The 15,787-nt window shown below is 37.8% G+C and overlaps 1 protein-coding gene and 1 long non-coding RNA gene across 3 annotated transcripts; both read left to right on the plus strand.

Annotated features, from left to right (window-relative positions):
* The first annotated feature begins 9,509 nt into the window (after positions 1 to 9,509).
* Positions 9,510 to 13,092, plus strand: LOC307081859 (uncharacterized protein). Of its 2 annotated transcripts, none has more exons than XM_079745220.1 (6): positions 9,510 to 9,575; positions 9,755 to 10,081; positions 10,186 to 10,563; positions 10,743 to 10,859; positions 11,062 to 11,117; positions 12,542 to 13,092. In XM_079745220.1, the coding sequence occupies exons 1-6, from the start codon at positions 9,533 to 9,535 to the stop codon at positions 12,668 to 12,670; spliced, it is 1,050 nt and encodes a 349-aa protein (XP_079601346.1). In that variant the 5' UTR covers positions 9,510 to 9,532; the 3' UTR covers positions 12,671 to 13,092. The 2 variants fall into 2 exon arrangements, with proteins under 2 accessions (XP_079601346.1, XP_079601347.1); XM_079745221.1 differs by having other exon boundaries at positions 9,526 to 9,575; positions 9,957 to 10,081.
* Positions 13,093 to 14,165: 1,073 nt separating this feature from the next.
* On the plus strand, positions 14,166 to 15,490 carry LOC307081900. Its single transcript, XR_013812174.1, has 5 exons — positions 14,166 to 14,220; positions 14,331 to 14,660; positions 14,748 to 14,777; positions 14,938 to 15,029; positions 15,217 to 15,490. It is a non-coding gene; the product is annotated as an uncharacterized lncRNA (long non-coding RNA).
* The last annotated feature ends 297 nt before the right edge of the window (positions 15,491 to 15,787 follow it).

A 15,787-nucleotide genomic window follows, 5' to 3' on the forward strand; every position in this document is an offset into this window, starting at 1 on the left:
CCACACCCGTGGTCGCCACAATACCATGGAGAGATATCACTATTCCTTACCTGTCTATAAGAAATGTAGCCATCTCAGCGTCCGATTTTAAGTTTCTCAGGTCACGTAACTCTCTCCATCGCTCATAAGCCACGCCAATGTTTACTCTGGTTTTATTTCGAGCTCTCTCCGCCTCCCTTTTAGTAGCTGTCCTTTCAACAAGTGTGTTTCCTCTTTTTTTTCGCTATATTAGCGGTGTTAGTTGTTGGTATCCGGGGAATGGGAAATTTAGTTGATGAAGACATTGCTATTCATTTGTTGTCGCCGTAGTAGTGCAAAACTGTCAGACTGCTAGGCTCGTGAACGCTTACGCAGGGACGCACCAACGTCGTTGCCAAGGTGAACAGGTGGGACAGTCTCAAAGCCAATAAGAATGGAGAATCAGAGCCTCGCTCTGATTGGTCAAAGTGTACATGAGCGGTGGCAATTTTTGGGGGCGGCACACAGAGGCAGGGGAGAGCAAAGTAATGGGCAGATATTCTCAGAGCACTTCACCTACATATAGCTGACTGGCTATTATGACAGTTTTGCCAAATATTACAGTAAAAAAATTACCCACCCTAGCTTTAAGGGGATGCCGGTTGCCAGTTGGTCACACCAGCCAATGCATGAAACTAGCTTAATTTTGTAAAGCAATAATTGTACCTCACTATAATTACTATTTACCTGGTTATGCAGTACCCATATGGTTGCGTGATTTAAGCCATGAAAGGAAACTGTCATCTATAGAGATAATAATAATAATAATAATAATAATAATAATAATAATAATAATAATAATAATAATAACAACAATAATAATAATCACATACAGAGGAATTGTTCACTGCTGTTGTTTGTACTGCTACGTACGCTTAGCAGTCTGTGAAATCTTATTTATTTCGAATTTTGTGATAATTAATTATATTTAATTGTTCATGTCTTTTCTTTCTGATCGGTTTCATGATCAAAGTGTTCTTAGAACATCCAGAATAAACTGTGTGTGTGTATGGGTTCTGAAGAGAAATCTATGCTCGTACATTATTGGCTTTGTATAGACTTAACAACAATTAAATAGAAAGTTAACATAGATAATGTTCCTCAATTATTCTATGCAGAATGAAACAACAACACAAGACAATACCTGAAGGGGTTGGATTTAGATTTTTTCATAATCGGCCAAATAAAGGCAAAAAACAGCACAATGAGAATGTATAGATATCGGCAAGGACACTTTCTATTAAACAGCAACTTAAGAAACCTTTATTTGTGAGGGGGAGGCAAAGAGTTTGTTTTCAGTTTATGTTGAGCATAAGCATTGAGCTTTTTCTGTAATGGTGAACAACTTTTATAAAATGTTAGAATTAAATCTGTTTTTATAACACCTGACTTAGGAAGGATTTTTTTGATGCAATTCTGAAGGCTCCTGCCAAAAGTTATGAGGATGTCATTATTACCGTACGACATGACTTTATATTACATGAGAACCAGTATTAAAACCAAAATGGCACAGTACCTGAGATGCTTGTGACAATCAGACTTTAACTGTGTTTGTGGCCTCTACATTGTATGAGGTCTATAGTCCTTCAGATCAGTGTCTTTCAACTGGTGGGTCGCGACCCAAAAGTGGGTCGCGGACTTGATCTGAATGGGTCGCGGAATGTGTGGGGCAACTTAATGACCATGGTAAAATGTGGGTCCCAAGGCCAGACCAGTTGAGAACCAGTGCTTTAGATTCCACTCTGTAGCCTGCCGTCAGTTCTCTCTTGACATTCCATTATGGTGAATGATTAGCACAACCTTTGGAGCTTCATTCAAGTAAATATGAGGAAAAGTTGTTAGCCAGTGTCTACGTATTTGTTCTGAGAAGGTGGCTCATGTTTTTTTTTATATAAATGAGCTTGGATGCTCTTCAATGGGTAAACATTACGAAAAGTAATTCCTCCTGAAGCAGCAGTTCTTTAAAATGAGGTTTGTCAGTAGCACTTGCAGCACGTCAAGAGCGAGTTGCTATTTGTTTGTAATGTGCGGGGGACTGAAGTGGTGTCGTTTATTCTCAAAATTGAAAGCCACGGTAAAAAACGTTATGGCAGTACCGGGAAATTGAAAGACAAAAAGATGACGTGTCTAGCCGATGCATTTAAATCTCAGAAATTAACTCACTTGTTCTCTAGTTAGTACATCTGCGCCAGCTAACGTTAGTAGTAGTAATGTCCATGCAAAAGCACTAGGTGGCGCCAGAGTTGAGTCTTATTACTGAATGAACGCAAAACCAAATTATTTTAATAGGCCATTTTTTAAAAAAATAATGATAATCTCATTTTGATGAACGTAATGGAACTTAAATTGTAATAAATTTGATTTCACCGATTTTAAGGTAATATTCCCCTTCTGTGAGGATGTATGCATTCTGCTGTCCAGGCACAAGCAGTGGGCTTAATGCACCACTGCACTCCATACACCCTCCTTCGAGATATTCAGAGTTTCCTGCTACAAACCTATTTTCATTTATTTCGTTGGTCTCGAGGGAGAGGCACCTCAGACCCTAATTTCCTCTCTCTGTTCTGTGAATGATATCCAATCAATTATAGGAAATAAAATGTGTTCAAGGAAAGTCACCAACGTGCCATTTAATTATGCATGAGTGAAATGTATATGAAGGAAATGTATACAAATAAATGTGATATTTGTAGATATTGTGGAGACACAAAGAAAGTGCAAAACCAGATTAAGAATGCACATGCGCGCGCACACAGACACACACACGCACACACACTAGACACCCATCTTAACTAGACTTGGTTCTCATAACCAACCAATCCCCTATATTGACTTATGGAAAGTTTTGCTTTGTGGCTCGAGTGTGATGTGCTCAGTCTATTTTTAAATCAAACTTTCCACTCAGGTTTCAAGAGCGTGTGGTAATGACGTGCAGACCACATACTTCAAAGGTACGCAAAAGTTTCTACATGCAGGAAAGCAAGATATATTTACACATTCACAAACAAATTTGTTTTATCACTGCATATTCTGCCTATTTATATTTTATTTTTTCTGTTATTCATAGCCAAATTCTGGAGCTATATGCTGTTAACCGTAGTTGTATATTTTGAAATGCTTTTCTTGGCCCATGTACATCCACCAAGAAACTGAAAATAATTAATACTGGAAAATTGTGTTTTGAGATGAATTGTCCCGAGAAAATGCACCAGCTTCATGAGAAAGACACTAAAGACCATCGGTGTTGATGACTATGCTCTAAAGGACTTTGCCATCACCAAGCTGAGCCATCACAGAACAGTTGTTGAAACAACTGCTCTTTTTAAGATGCACCCTCCCTGCGGTCAAGCACACTTGAAAGCACAGCTACCCTCAGCTCATGTCCCAGGTGGAACCATTCAGAGGTTACCACCAGCCATGCTTTGTCACTCCTCAGGGCTGACACGAAAGCCTTGACAGGAGCCTCCTCCAGTGTGCTGTAACAACATGAAACAGCATTCCCCCTGCTGTTGTTGGAGACGTCACATCAAGTAGAGTACATGCCTCAAGAAGAGAAGAGACCGAACAAACCCCTGCTCAGTATGGGATGGCAATCTATAGCTCAAGGACTTGAAACAATACGCAAAACAGTATTCTATACATCTCTAAGTTGCTACAGAACAGTTGGGGTCCCTGATTAATGTTTGTTCATGAAGCTTGTATCTTCAAAACCACACAAGAATACATGTTTTCAAAGAGGGTGGGGCAAGTAATGGCTCCAGATTCTACAGCCTTGTCATTACCACCACATGTTACAAAGTGAGATCACTGAAGTAAAAATATAATCCTGGCCAATTCACATCCAGATTCAGAGAACCAATGCATCTTTCATTTAGTCTATACTGACTTAATAGTCATTATTCTAAAACACTGACAATGTGCACTAGATGCTAAAATGACTTTTTAAATGAATTTTTTCTGCAAGTAAAATATCAGGTTGAGAGGAAATATATGTCCATTTCATAGTTGGTTTCTGCAGCACCTTAGCAACACATCCTGTTGATACCTACAAGCAGGTTATGCTAGTTTTGGCGGTGTCTCGAAGGAAAAGGCATGGCCAGCCACAGCCCTCGCCTCTCAGCTCAACCGCTGCTAGGGGCTTCGCTCTGTTTTGTTTCCAACACAAAGGAAAGGAAGTCACACTAGATGCTTTGGACTTGTTGCATTAACTGCAAATCTACACTGGCGGTTATAAAACATGCAGCCTGAAACAAACAAATGCATCATCAACAAGGTGGTCTCAAGAGGGGGTCTGGTGATATAGCATTAGACATGTAAAACACAAGGATATGGTTTACTACAATTATATAGGTTTACTATGGCACACTAAAGATTTATCTAATACTATTTAGTAACTCAAATTGTTCTGAAATCTTGAAAAAATAAATCAAGATTCTGAACAACGCTGTCATACAATTAATGAATTCTCTTAATTTGCCAGAATCTGCACAGACTTCTGGTTGTGCGAGAAGTAGGGGATTGTCGAAAGCCGAACTGTGGACGGCGGTATATGGGGGTGTCGTTGTGACGGCTCTCATTGAAAATGAAGGTTTCAAAAGTATAGAATGTTGTATGCTGCAGACAGCGTGTCCAGGGTGAGACCCCCCTGGAGTTGATGGCTCAGAGGAGTAGATTCAACCAGAGGAGATAAAGAGGGCCGTTTCCCCTTTTCCTTTTAACACACTTCCTGTGACTTACCAGTATATAAAAGCATCCATAGTGTAATCAAATGTTGCACGGTTTGGGTCATTGCAGCTTTTCTACAGTCTTTTAATCAGTGTTAATGCATATTTTACCCATCTTGTAAAGCTCTTTCTTACGTGTCGAAATGTGTGATTATTATTATTTATAAACATTGTTATTTATTAGTGTATATTATTACTACTGCTCTCTTTTTGACGCCAATGAGATATGCGCATAAGCTTATGCATGAATTACATGCACAAAAATGTGCAATACATTCACACTGGATATCATAGACATTGTGAAATTATAATCATACAATTACATCTACAAACATTGCACTATAATATTAAAGACATCAGATAATACCACTACTCCTAATACTCGTTCTACCTGACTACGACTGCACTTACTAATACTATCAGGAACATAATCTGCACATGCATATGCTCTATACGGTGCGTCATCAACTGTTTCTTTGTACATTGGAAACAATCAAGATGTCCAAAGAATGATGTCATCATTTATGAGTGAAAGTTGGCACTAGCGTTGGCGATCACGAATTGAAGCTCTTTCATTGTTTGTTTGGACACAGCTACTGGATGATACAAACTCAACAACTTCCTTGATCATGTCAGTGTTAGCCTAGCCTCGGGAGACCGTCCAGATAGTTTGGAAGTATGTGAACATATTTAAAAAGGGAAGACTGACCTTAAACAGTAGCATTATTTAGTCATTACAAGTAGATAGAGGTAGATTAATAACAATGATTGAAAACTTAATTTGTAAATGTATTTTTCACATGTTCAGAGAAACTTTAAAGCTCAGGGAACTTTTGTAATCAAGAAAAAATAGAAACACATAATACGAACTACAAATATGAGCGACAAATATGAAGTGCCACAAACATTGGATCATTGGCTTGCTTCAGTTTGCGTTGTTAAGTTCCCAGCCAATCACGGTGGATCTATGATTCTGTAAATGTTGGTCTATCCAGTCAAAATCTTTCACTTCAGAGAGAATGGGTGCTAGTTAAGCACCAAACCGTGACAATGTTTGCATTATGTTTTGCTAATTCAATTCTGAGCACAGCATCTAAGTACTTATTCTATTGACATTACAATTGCTCTCTTTAATTCAAATAACTACACTGTGGTAAAATAATTCAAAGAAAATATTTTAGTGTTTGTTGAAAATAATTATTAGTAAATCTTGTTTGTTTGTTTCTCTTTACTTTTGAGTGCTGATTCAGACCCAAGAGGTTCCTCGATTGCTCTTTTTGAAAACAGCAAACCTCAGAGATAATGTCACTCTGCATTGTGGTGTTTTGAACGAATCTATGTTTATTTTAAACTGGTTTAAGCAATCTCTTGGATTCATTCCCCAAGTGGTTGCTAACAGAATTTATGAAAAAATTAATTACCCATCTTTGAATTCAAGAATCACAGTAGGGGAAGGAACTGACTTTAATCCGATAATTAGGGATATAAATAAAGAGGATGAAGCAAACTATTTCTGTAACCAGGGAACTCAGTATAAGAATATTTGGAAAACCGGCACATTTTTGACCATCAAAGGTAACATATCCGTTACAATATTTTGCTGGCCTTGGTCATGAGCAAAAATATATTTTGAGCAATTTGATTAAGCAGCAGTTGATCAATTTGATGATAAATCTTGTTTTTAATCATGCAGATGGAAATGACCAGAGGTTTGTCTCCCAGGCTGTGGTCCAACAGCCTGTGTCAGCATCAGCTCAGCTGGGAGACCCTGTGGCTCTCCAGTGCTCTATTACCTCCCAGAGGACGGACCACAGTAACCAGTGTCAAGGGGAACCCAGTGTGTACTGGTTCAGATCTGGACCATCTCACCCTGCTGCCATTTACATGAATGGAAACAGGAGTGGTGAATGTCAGAATAGTTCTGGGCCTCTGTCTGCTCCACAGAGCTGTGTCTACACTCTCCCCAAGAACAATGTAGACTCCTCTGATGCTGGGACTTACTACTGTGCCCTGGCAACATGTGGGGAAGTTGTGTTTGGAAATGGAACCAAGCTGGACATTAAAGGTCAATATATTTTATTCATACTTCCATTATATTCATTTTTTTCTTCTTATTATTATGATATACTTACTGGATATTTATATTTACTGGATTGTCTAACTGAATTAAGATAATAGACTTCAGGAATTCACCTGTTGGGAAATATATTATACTCATGCAGCAGGTTTGAGATTTTGATTAGAAAATTCATTCTTAAACCTACACATTCTTTTGCAGGTTCATGACCAATATTCAATTGTCTGATTCTAGAACACAACTCGTAACTAGTTACCGTGGGGCTTGGCATTTTGTTGGCTTGCTGTTTGTGTGTGATTATAATCCTCCTTCTGACCAGAAATAAAAATCAAGTTTGTCAGCATTGCAAAGGTAAAGTATACTCTCCCGCATGGATTTTGGAGCCCATTAAATTTCACAGAAATCAATTTACGGAAAATCTTTGTTTTAATACTTTGACATACATCTACATTTATGTTTTAACTGATAACATAATAAAATAAAATAAAAGGAGATAGAAGATAAACACCATTAACTGCTGTAAGAACTAAATATTGTTCTGTTCTTATTCTTAGGAACACTGAGCGCCTCCTACCATCCTGAACGTGACTCAGGGATACAGGAACCACAGGTACATATTTCCACCAAAGTTGCATTTTGTTAATAGTTAAAACACCTTTGATTGTGCTGAAAAGGATCTCTTATCATGTGACCGCTTATTGATTAGTGAGTCTATACATTGATCATCACCATCCAGCAGAACTGTCGCATTGAGTGCCTTTGAATAAGTTCTCTTAGATAGTTGGTTATAATACACAGTTCTCTGTTGTAGGACGGGGAAACAGACTCCTTGACCTACACACCATTGGAGTTCTCTGGCAGGAAAACCAAAGGAGGGAAGAAAAACAGTGAAAGGAGTCAGGAGAGTGTGTATTCTGCTATGAGAGAAACTCTAAATCAAGGATGTAGTGTTCTCAGTTTCTGATGTCAGATTGGCTGGATGACTGTGAATGTAATGGTTGTTTGTGGTATTAATTAGTGGTATTATTATTTTGTTACGAGTGAATATAAATTGTTTCTCATATATTTGTCTCTTTGTTTGAAACATAAAAATGTGAATTGCAACCATTGCAATCATTTTTCTGTCTTGGGGAACTGTGTTGCTTTGAGGAAGAATGATGATTTGGATATTTTGCCTGTGCAATCCTTGTTTCATCAGGTTTACTCAAAAATTGATTTGGATTTTATATTTATTTATTATTTATTAAGTCCGTAATGAAGATGAAATCCAAGCGGGGGTTAATTAATGACAGCATCCTACACAGGAGTCTGTTGAGTATCCGCTCATTTCAATTTGTATCATCTTGTTGTGTGCAGTTTTGTCAAGTTAATTTAAGAACAATGTCGGAAATGACCTCTCTGTAGAACCCCAACCCCAACTTATATTTCAACCACACTCAAGATAAAATCCAACAAAATCCTTTTTTGTATCTTATCACAATATTTGCAGAATCGTTCAACATCTTATATCTGTGATGAAAGATCGCTGTAATATCACATTGTGGGGTCCCTGATGATTTCCGTCACCAATTCAGTGCAAGGTTAGGTTTGGGTTGTGAAGCCTTTCATCACAGATAGACTCACAGGCAACACCCTGCAATAATAAACCCTCAATCAAAAGGAAGTAAACTCCTGGACAGACTAAGAGAGAAGAATGAACAGAGATACAAAGGAAATAAATACAACTAAATATAATCAAACGATATTCTTAAAACTGTATGCTGACATGTAATAAGGTAAGGCAAAAAGGGGGCATAGTGAGAGATAAAAAGAGACCTTGTGTTCAGTAGGTGGTTGCTTTTCAAACCACAGTGCTGACACAGCCTGCACAGGATGAGCACTCATAACCAGACCAGTGATGCACTGCAGTTAAAGCCGCAAGCAGAAAGGTCACAGCACGAGATCACGTGACTAGACACTATAAGGGCGGCACCTTCCATACACACACACACACACACGCACACACACACAAACAAACACGCACACACAACAAAATATTTAATTGTTGAGGTAATAAGAATTGCTCTTACTCGGATCACATGACCACAATCTAGACTGCACTACCACTAGAATCACTATTGTTTCCACTTATGTCACTAATTTAACTAATTAAACAGCTATTGTCATTACTGACACTAGTTAGAACTACTCATACTACAATCATCACCAATAAAAATATTAGTGCTCATTTTATAGTAATACAATGACAATAATGATGTCGTACTGCCGTACTAATACTACATTCACCTGAATTAATAATAATTTGCCAAATTTGGTTTACAAAATGTAATGCTAACAAGGGTTGAGTTATAGTAGGAGATACAATCGGTATCAAAAAATTGCTAAAAAATATCAAAATAAAACTGAAATGTGTAAGAATTAATTATTGTTCATCAAACAATTAGGAAAATAAATGAAATAAATGCTGGCTTTCAACGTTTGCAATATAGATAAATATGAAAACAACTTGACCGCCATGTTTTTAGCATTCAGTTTGGATTTATATTAAATGTGAACTCCACTTAGTTTCCTGTGTTGTGCTGTAGCCTTGCTGCTCTCAGTGTCCTTAAGTTCCAGCCAATCACTGATGATCTAGGATATGTAACGCCTGTGTTTTAAGGACAAATCCTTCACTTGAGTCAGTACAGCACTAGTAGATCACCGAAACGCAACAATGTCTGCAAAAGTTTTTGCTATTACAATTCTTATTGGGTCATGTAAGTAAAATTCCTCTAAAAATATTTAGTCCAAATTGTATGACTTTATAGTGTCTGCAGTATAGTGTGTTTTTTGTTAAAAATACAAAATTGAAATCATCTGGAAAGAATAATTTAGACCAGCGATTAATTTTTGCTTTTTCTTAAATGGGATAAATTGTTTACGTATATTTTTTCAGCGATGATTGAGACCAAAGAAGTTCCTCGTATCGTCTCTTTGAAAACTGCAAGACTTGGCGATAATGTTACTTTACATTGTGGTGCTAGAAAGGAAAGTAGAAATACGGTTTTATGGTATAAGCAATTGATTGGATATGTTCCCCAAGTGGTTGCTTCAATAGTGTATAAGCGTAGTCAAATTTTCCCTCCTTTCAATTCAAGTTTCACTGCAGCAGAACCAGACATGGATCTGAACATTAGATCTGTGAGTAAAGAAGATGAAGCAAACTATTTCTGCCAAGAGCATTATTCAAATACTTGGATTGGATTTTTTTTGTCTGTCAAAGGTAAGATATCCAGTTCTACTTGTTTTCTATATCATCATCTGAAAGTAGCTCAAATATCTTTTTTTTCTCAGTTTTGGTGATGATTATATTATTTCACTGTTCAGATCCCATTGACCGGAGGTTTGTCTCCCAGACTGTGGTCCAACAGCCTGTGTCTGCACCAGCTCAGCTGGGAGACCCTGTGGCTCTCCAGTGCTCTGTTACCTTCCAGAGGAAGGACCACAGTAACCAGTGCCAAGGGGAACCCAGTGTGTACTGGTTCAGATCAGGATCAGGACCATTGCACCCTGCTTCCATTTACATGAATGGAAACAGGAGTGGTGAATGTCAGAATAGTTCTGGGCCTCCGTCTGCTACACAGAGCTGTGTCTACACTCTCCCCAAGAACAATGTAGTCTCCTCTGATGCTGGGACTTACTACTGTGCCCTGGCAGCATGCGGGGAAGTTATGTTTGGAAATGGAACCCAGCTGGACATACCAGGTCAATATATTTTACTTCATACTTAAGAAGATTACAGACACATCATTAATAACCTGATTGGTTTGAGTTTTTATTTCAACATATAATATATAAGAGTCATGAGTCATGACCTTATGGGAATGTAATGTTACAGAAAACATGATTTCAACAGATTCATGATGACACCTTGTTGATTCCAGGACCCAAGCTGGTTATACCAACCATGGTGCTTGGAATACTGTTGGCTTGCTCTCTGGTTGTGATTATAATCCTCCTTCTCACCAGAAATAAAAAGCAAGTTTGTGAGCATTGCAAAGGTCTGTACCTTCTCAAGAATTGATTTTGTGGAACACTTAATTTCATAGAAATTGGTCTTAGTTTAGGAATCAAAGTAGTAATAGTTTGGCATACATCTTAATTTCTGTTTTTTAACATCAACATTTATATTGGGGTTACATCAATTCTGCATGAACTACTTAATCTTAAAAGTGAATCTTATTCTTCCGTTCTTGTTCTCAGGAACACTGGATGCTTCCTACTCTTTCCCAAACGACTCAGTGATTCAGGAACCACAGGTACAGTTGTTTCAAAATGTTGCATTCAGTTGATATTAACTTTTATGGTGTTACATAGTACTACGAATCAAGAGATCCAATTTCAATGGAAAGTTAATTTATTCTATAAGTTTGTCAACTAGCAGAACTTTTGTGTTTAGTGCAATGGAGATAAAATCAAATCGACATTACAACCAGCTAGAACTTGCGGTTCATGTTTGATGGTACTTATTCCATAAAAATCCACGTAAAAAGTGACAATAATTGATATTTTGTCCATATTTTTTCCTACTTCTAAGATAAAATGGTTTGACCGAAAAAAACAATGGAATGAAAAACAATGTGTTTAAGTGTTTGGCTCCAAGTTAAAAAAAAAAATTTGAGCAGTATTTCATGGAGGTCACCTTATTGGAATTAAGTAATAGAAATAAGATCTAATTATCTGGATATGCGAATTCTAATAGGTATGATCGAGGTCAAAAAATTCTCTCTCTCTATCCTTCATGGATGAGTTTTTTCTATCGGGTCAAATGAACGTGTTTAGGGTTGGCTTTGGTCACAAAACATTCTCGGCCCACACCCGTTGGCAAGATTAACGAGAGGACGGAAATGACACGGGGCACAACTAGTTTTTACTTGCTGATGAAACAGGAGGGATAATAATCTGTAGTTATCTGAAGTAGACACCATGTATTTTCAGCCCCACTCGGCTGTATTGCTGCAAGAAAACAGGCAACTGAAACACAGATAATTCCCTACCAAGCTGTCTTATCACAAGAGTGCCGTAATACGTTGTGTATGAAAACAACAGAGATGGTCAGGGTCTGCCCACCCTCATCGATGTAATGCAAAGTGAGCAACTATTGTTCCATGTAAAACAACTTTAACATTAAATGCCCTTCTTGGCATCAATGCCAATGATGAATTACTCTTACACGTATTACTGACATTTCACACAGATTTCCAAAAAGTTACAACCTAATACAAGGCCAACCAGGCTGCCTCCTCTTACACTGTTTCAAAAGAGTTGTGATTCAGATATAACATTCAGCTGCTCTGTTAAAGTTTTTTTATTTTTGCACTACATAACTTTGAAAGTAAACCTAAATGGTCAAATTGACCCTAACCTTATTTCGTATATACCTTATAGTCGTGTGAATGAAGCGCTCCGACCCCGCGATTAGGGCGAGAATACAGATGGGGCAGATTGTGTGGTAGGAAATATGGATAGAAAACTAAGGGGGCACAATATTATAACTGAGGGGGCATTGCACCCTTTTGCCCCCGTGTGGCGCCGGGCCTGTCTAGGCCCCAGTATAGGATGAGACGCCTTTACACCAGTATTGTAGGATTGTAGGTTTGACATTCACTATGGAAGAAGTGGTCCTTATACGGCTGTGAATCCTCTCAGATGTTTGTTAGTAATACACAGTTCTCTGTTGTAGGATGGGGAAACTGATACCTTGAACTACGCAGCGTTGGAGTTCTCTGGCAGGAAAACCAGAGGAAGGAAGAAGAACAGTGAAAGGACTCAGGAAAGTGTGTATTCTGCTGCGAGAGAAACCCACTACTGAAGTCCATCCATTTCATGACGGTGCTGCCTTGCTGCGGCGACACACATCTGTAGCCGCTTGTGTGCGTAATTGTCTAAATGTGTCCTTCGTATCTAGTCCATGTTTTTCCTGTGTCTTTTTGTATGTGTTGGCTACGTGTTGTAAACCAAATTGCCCCTTGGGGACATTAAAGACATTTCAATTTCAATTTCAACCAGGGAGATTGTGTCACCTCATGAGGCTGAAGGAATGATGTGGTATTGTCAGGTTCTGATTGGATGGATGACTTTAATTGTGTTACATAATCAGTACTTTATTTAGTACGTTTATTCCAATGAATCTATGAATTGATTATTTCTTATAATTAGAAATGCTGTGCAAAAAATGTTAATTCTGCTTGTTGTGTAATTAGTGTTTCTGGTAGATTTTGTTAAGGCCCCAGGTTAATTGATGACTTTGCCTATGTTCGGATTTAAGTCCACCATGATGTTTATTCAACTCAACTCCTCTTGCAGTGTAGCTGTACGTGCATACAAACTACCCTGGCTAGGTAGTGTTCCCCAATGATGCTCACAAAGCTATAGGTTTCGATTCTGTGCTTACACGCCATTGCATATGCTCATTGACTTGGAGACTGAGGCGCACATTCAGAATTTTGGGCGAAGATAGGGGCTGCGTCATAGACAGTGTGATAACACATTGTGATCATTCAGGAGGGGGTGTCTTTTAGCTGATTGGAACGTATCCTAAGCATTCACTTCGGATTAAAAAAGAGTTCCTGGTTTTAAGAATGTACATAGAAGAAGACTTATAGTCTTATAAACACAAATTTCACTTTAATTTCCCACTTAGCAAATGCATTGCAACCGATGGGTCAAAGCTATGAAAAAAATCAACAGTTCGATCTAGAAACCACCATCTTGCTCATGATTAGGACAACAACAAAAGGTGAATACTAGGCATTGCTTTGCAACACTAAACCCTCAATCATTTTACAAAAGAAAAATATCACCTTGATAAGAGACACACAAAAAAAGAAGATATATATATATATACAAAAAACGGTCACTCCCCATAACAAGGTTATACAGGATGAGGACATAGTGAGCTATATTTAGAGTCCTCTGGTTCTTCTTTGTAAACCACATACAAAGCTAGCACAGAATGAACGGCCATAATGAGATCAATGGTGCTAGATGTAAAACCACATCAGCACAAGATCTTGTTCCACTTCTGTTTTTTTATGAGATATGCTTTAAATCTGTTTAAATAAATTAAACTAATATTGTTCCTGGTGACCGTATTATTACTTCTAATATTACAATCACTATTTTTACTAATAGTAGTGACACTTATATTTCATTTTATTTGGCTGGGAGTCAAACGCCCTAGCCACTACACTATTGCCCCTGCTGGATTGGCTCGCTACATTCAGTGTCTCTATGTTACAGCCAATCACAGTTGATCTATGGTATGTAAGTGTTGGACTCACTTGAGTCCAGTGCTAGTTCATCACCAAAAGATCACAATGTTAGCATCATTGTTTGCTCTGACAATTCTGGGTACAGCATGTAAGTAAAACTACTCTTCAAATTAAATCAAATTCACAATTTTACCTAAATAATTAATGTTGTGTTTATTATTTACCTATATGTATTTATAATACTAAGTTGTCTTTTAGTGCCAATTCAGACCCAAGAGGTTCCACGTTTGATGACTCTGAAAACAGCAAAACCTGGAGATACTGTTATTTTACATTGTGCGGCTAAAAAAAATGATGATAAGTTTCACTGGTACAAGCAGGCTCCTGGATATATCCCCCTAACAGTCGCCGCAAGAGTGCAAGATTCAATTACAATTTATCCCCCATTTAATCTAACCTTCATTGTGGAAGGGGCATCTGACTTTAGTCTGAGAATCTCAAACGTAACCAAAGGTGATGAAGCAAACTACTTTTGTCGGCAACGTTTTTTTGATAGTTGGATTAACGGCACTTTTTTGTCTGTCAAGGGTAAGCTATCCTGTTTTCAATGCTTTTGGATTTTTGAGCCAAATTCACATTGAAAAAATATAGGTAATCTTTTATTTTATTGTGCAGATCTCAAAGACCAGAGGTTGGACATAAGAGGTCAATATATTCTACTTCCTACTGTTGGGAAATATTTTAAAGTGATGTGGCAGATTTTCGATTTTATTTTAAATATTGTATGTAGTGGGACATCTGTATGAAGTGCTACAGAAATACTATGATGAGTTCTTCTGATTAATTCTTGATTGTCTGATTCTAGAACCCAACTGTTATGTAGCGATGTTGGTGCACCGGATACTGTTGGCTTGCAGTCTGCTTGTGATTTTAATCCTATCTTTAACAAGAAATAAGGTTTGTGAGCATTTCAATAGCATCATTGATTATACACTTAGACTGTTCACAAAGATTATACGACCTCAGGACAGGTCTGGGAGGGCTTCTGAACTGTATTATATCCAACACAAGATCTGATAAAATTGCGTCATACACCACTTAGATGTGGGAAAAGTAAATCACTTTCTTCTGTTCTTATTCTCAGAAACAACTCGGACCTTGTTGCCCATGACATGGTGATAACACAACCAGTTGTTAATCAGCTTGAAAATATTGCATTGTTTATTCATTTAGGAGGATGTAATAGTGTATCCATTATTCAGCATCAACATCTAGTGTCTTAGAGATTGGCTAAGATCAGTACTACCATCAGATTCTTGGCCTGCTTGTCACCATTCTCATGTTTGATTTATTTGTTTGTTTGCAAACTTAAAAAATAACTTAAATTAGTAATATAATATGCAGAATGGAAAATGTAACTGAATATTTGTTGATGGTTTATTATGATTAATAAAGTTGCTTTGTTGGGAAAAAAAAAGGGAATTCCGTCGTGATTTCTGTATCAGGTTGATAAAAAAATAACAGAAAGGACATGTTTATAACACGCAGGACCGTTCATAACAAAATATCTAGCGGTGGGAGGAGCTGGGCTGAACACCAGCCGTACGGGAAACATCAATTCATGAAGGTATCGGGATCATTTGCTTGCACAATATATGTATCGTCAGGTTGGCTCAAAACCAATAGTCCATTCACATCAACTATTCAGCCCCCTG

Source organism: Pollachius pollachius (assembly GCF_949987615.1).
Source record: "Pollachius pollachius genome assembly, chromosome: 10".
Lineage (NCBI taxonomy): Eukaryota > Metazoa > Chordata > Actinopteri > Gadiformes > Gadidae > Pollachius > Pollachius pollachius.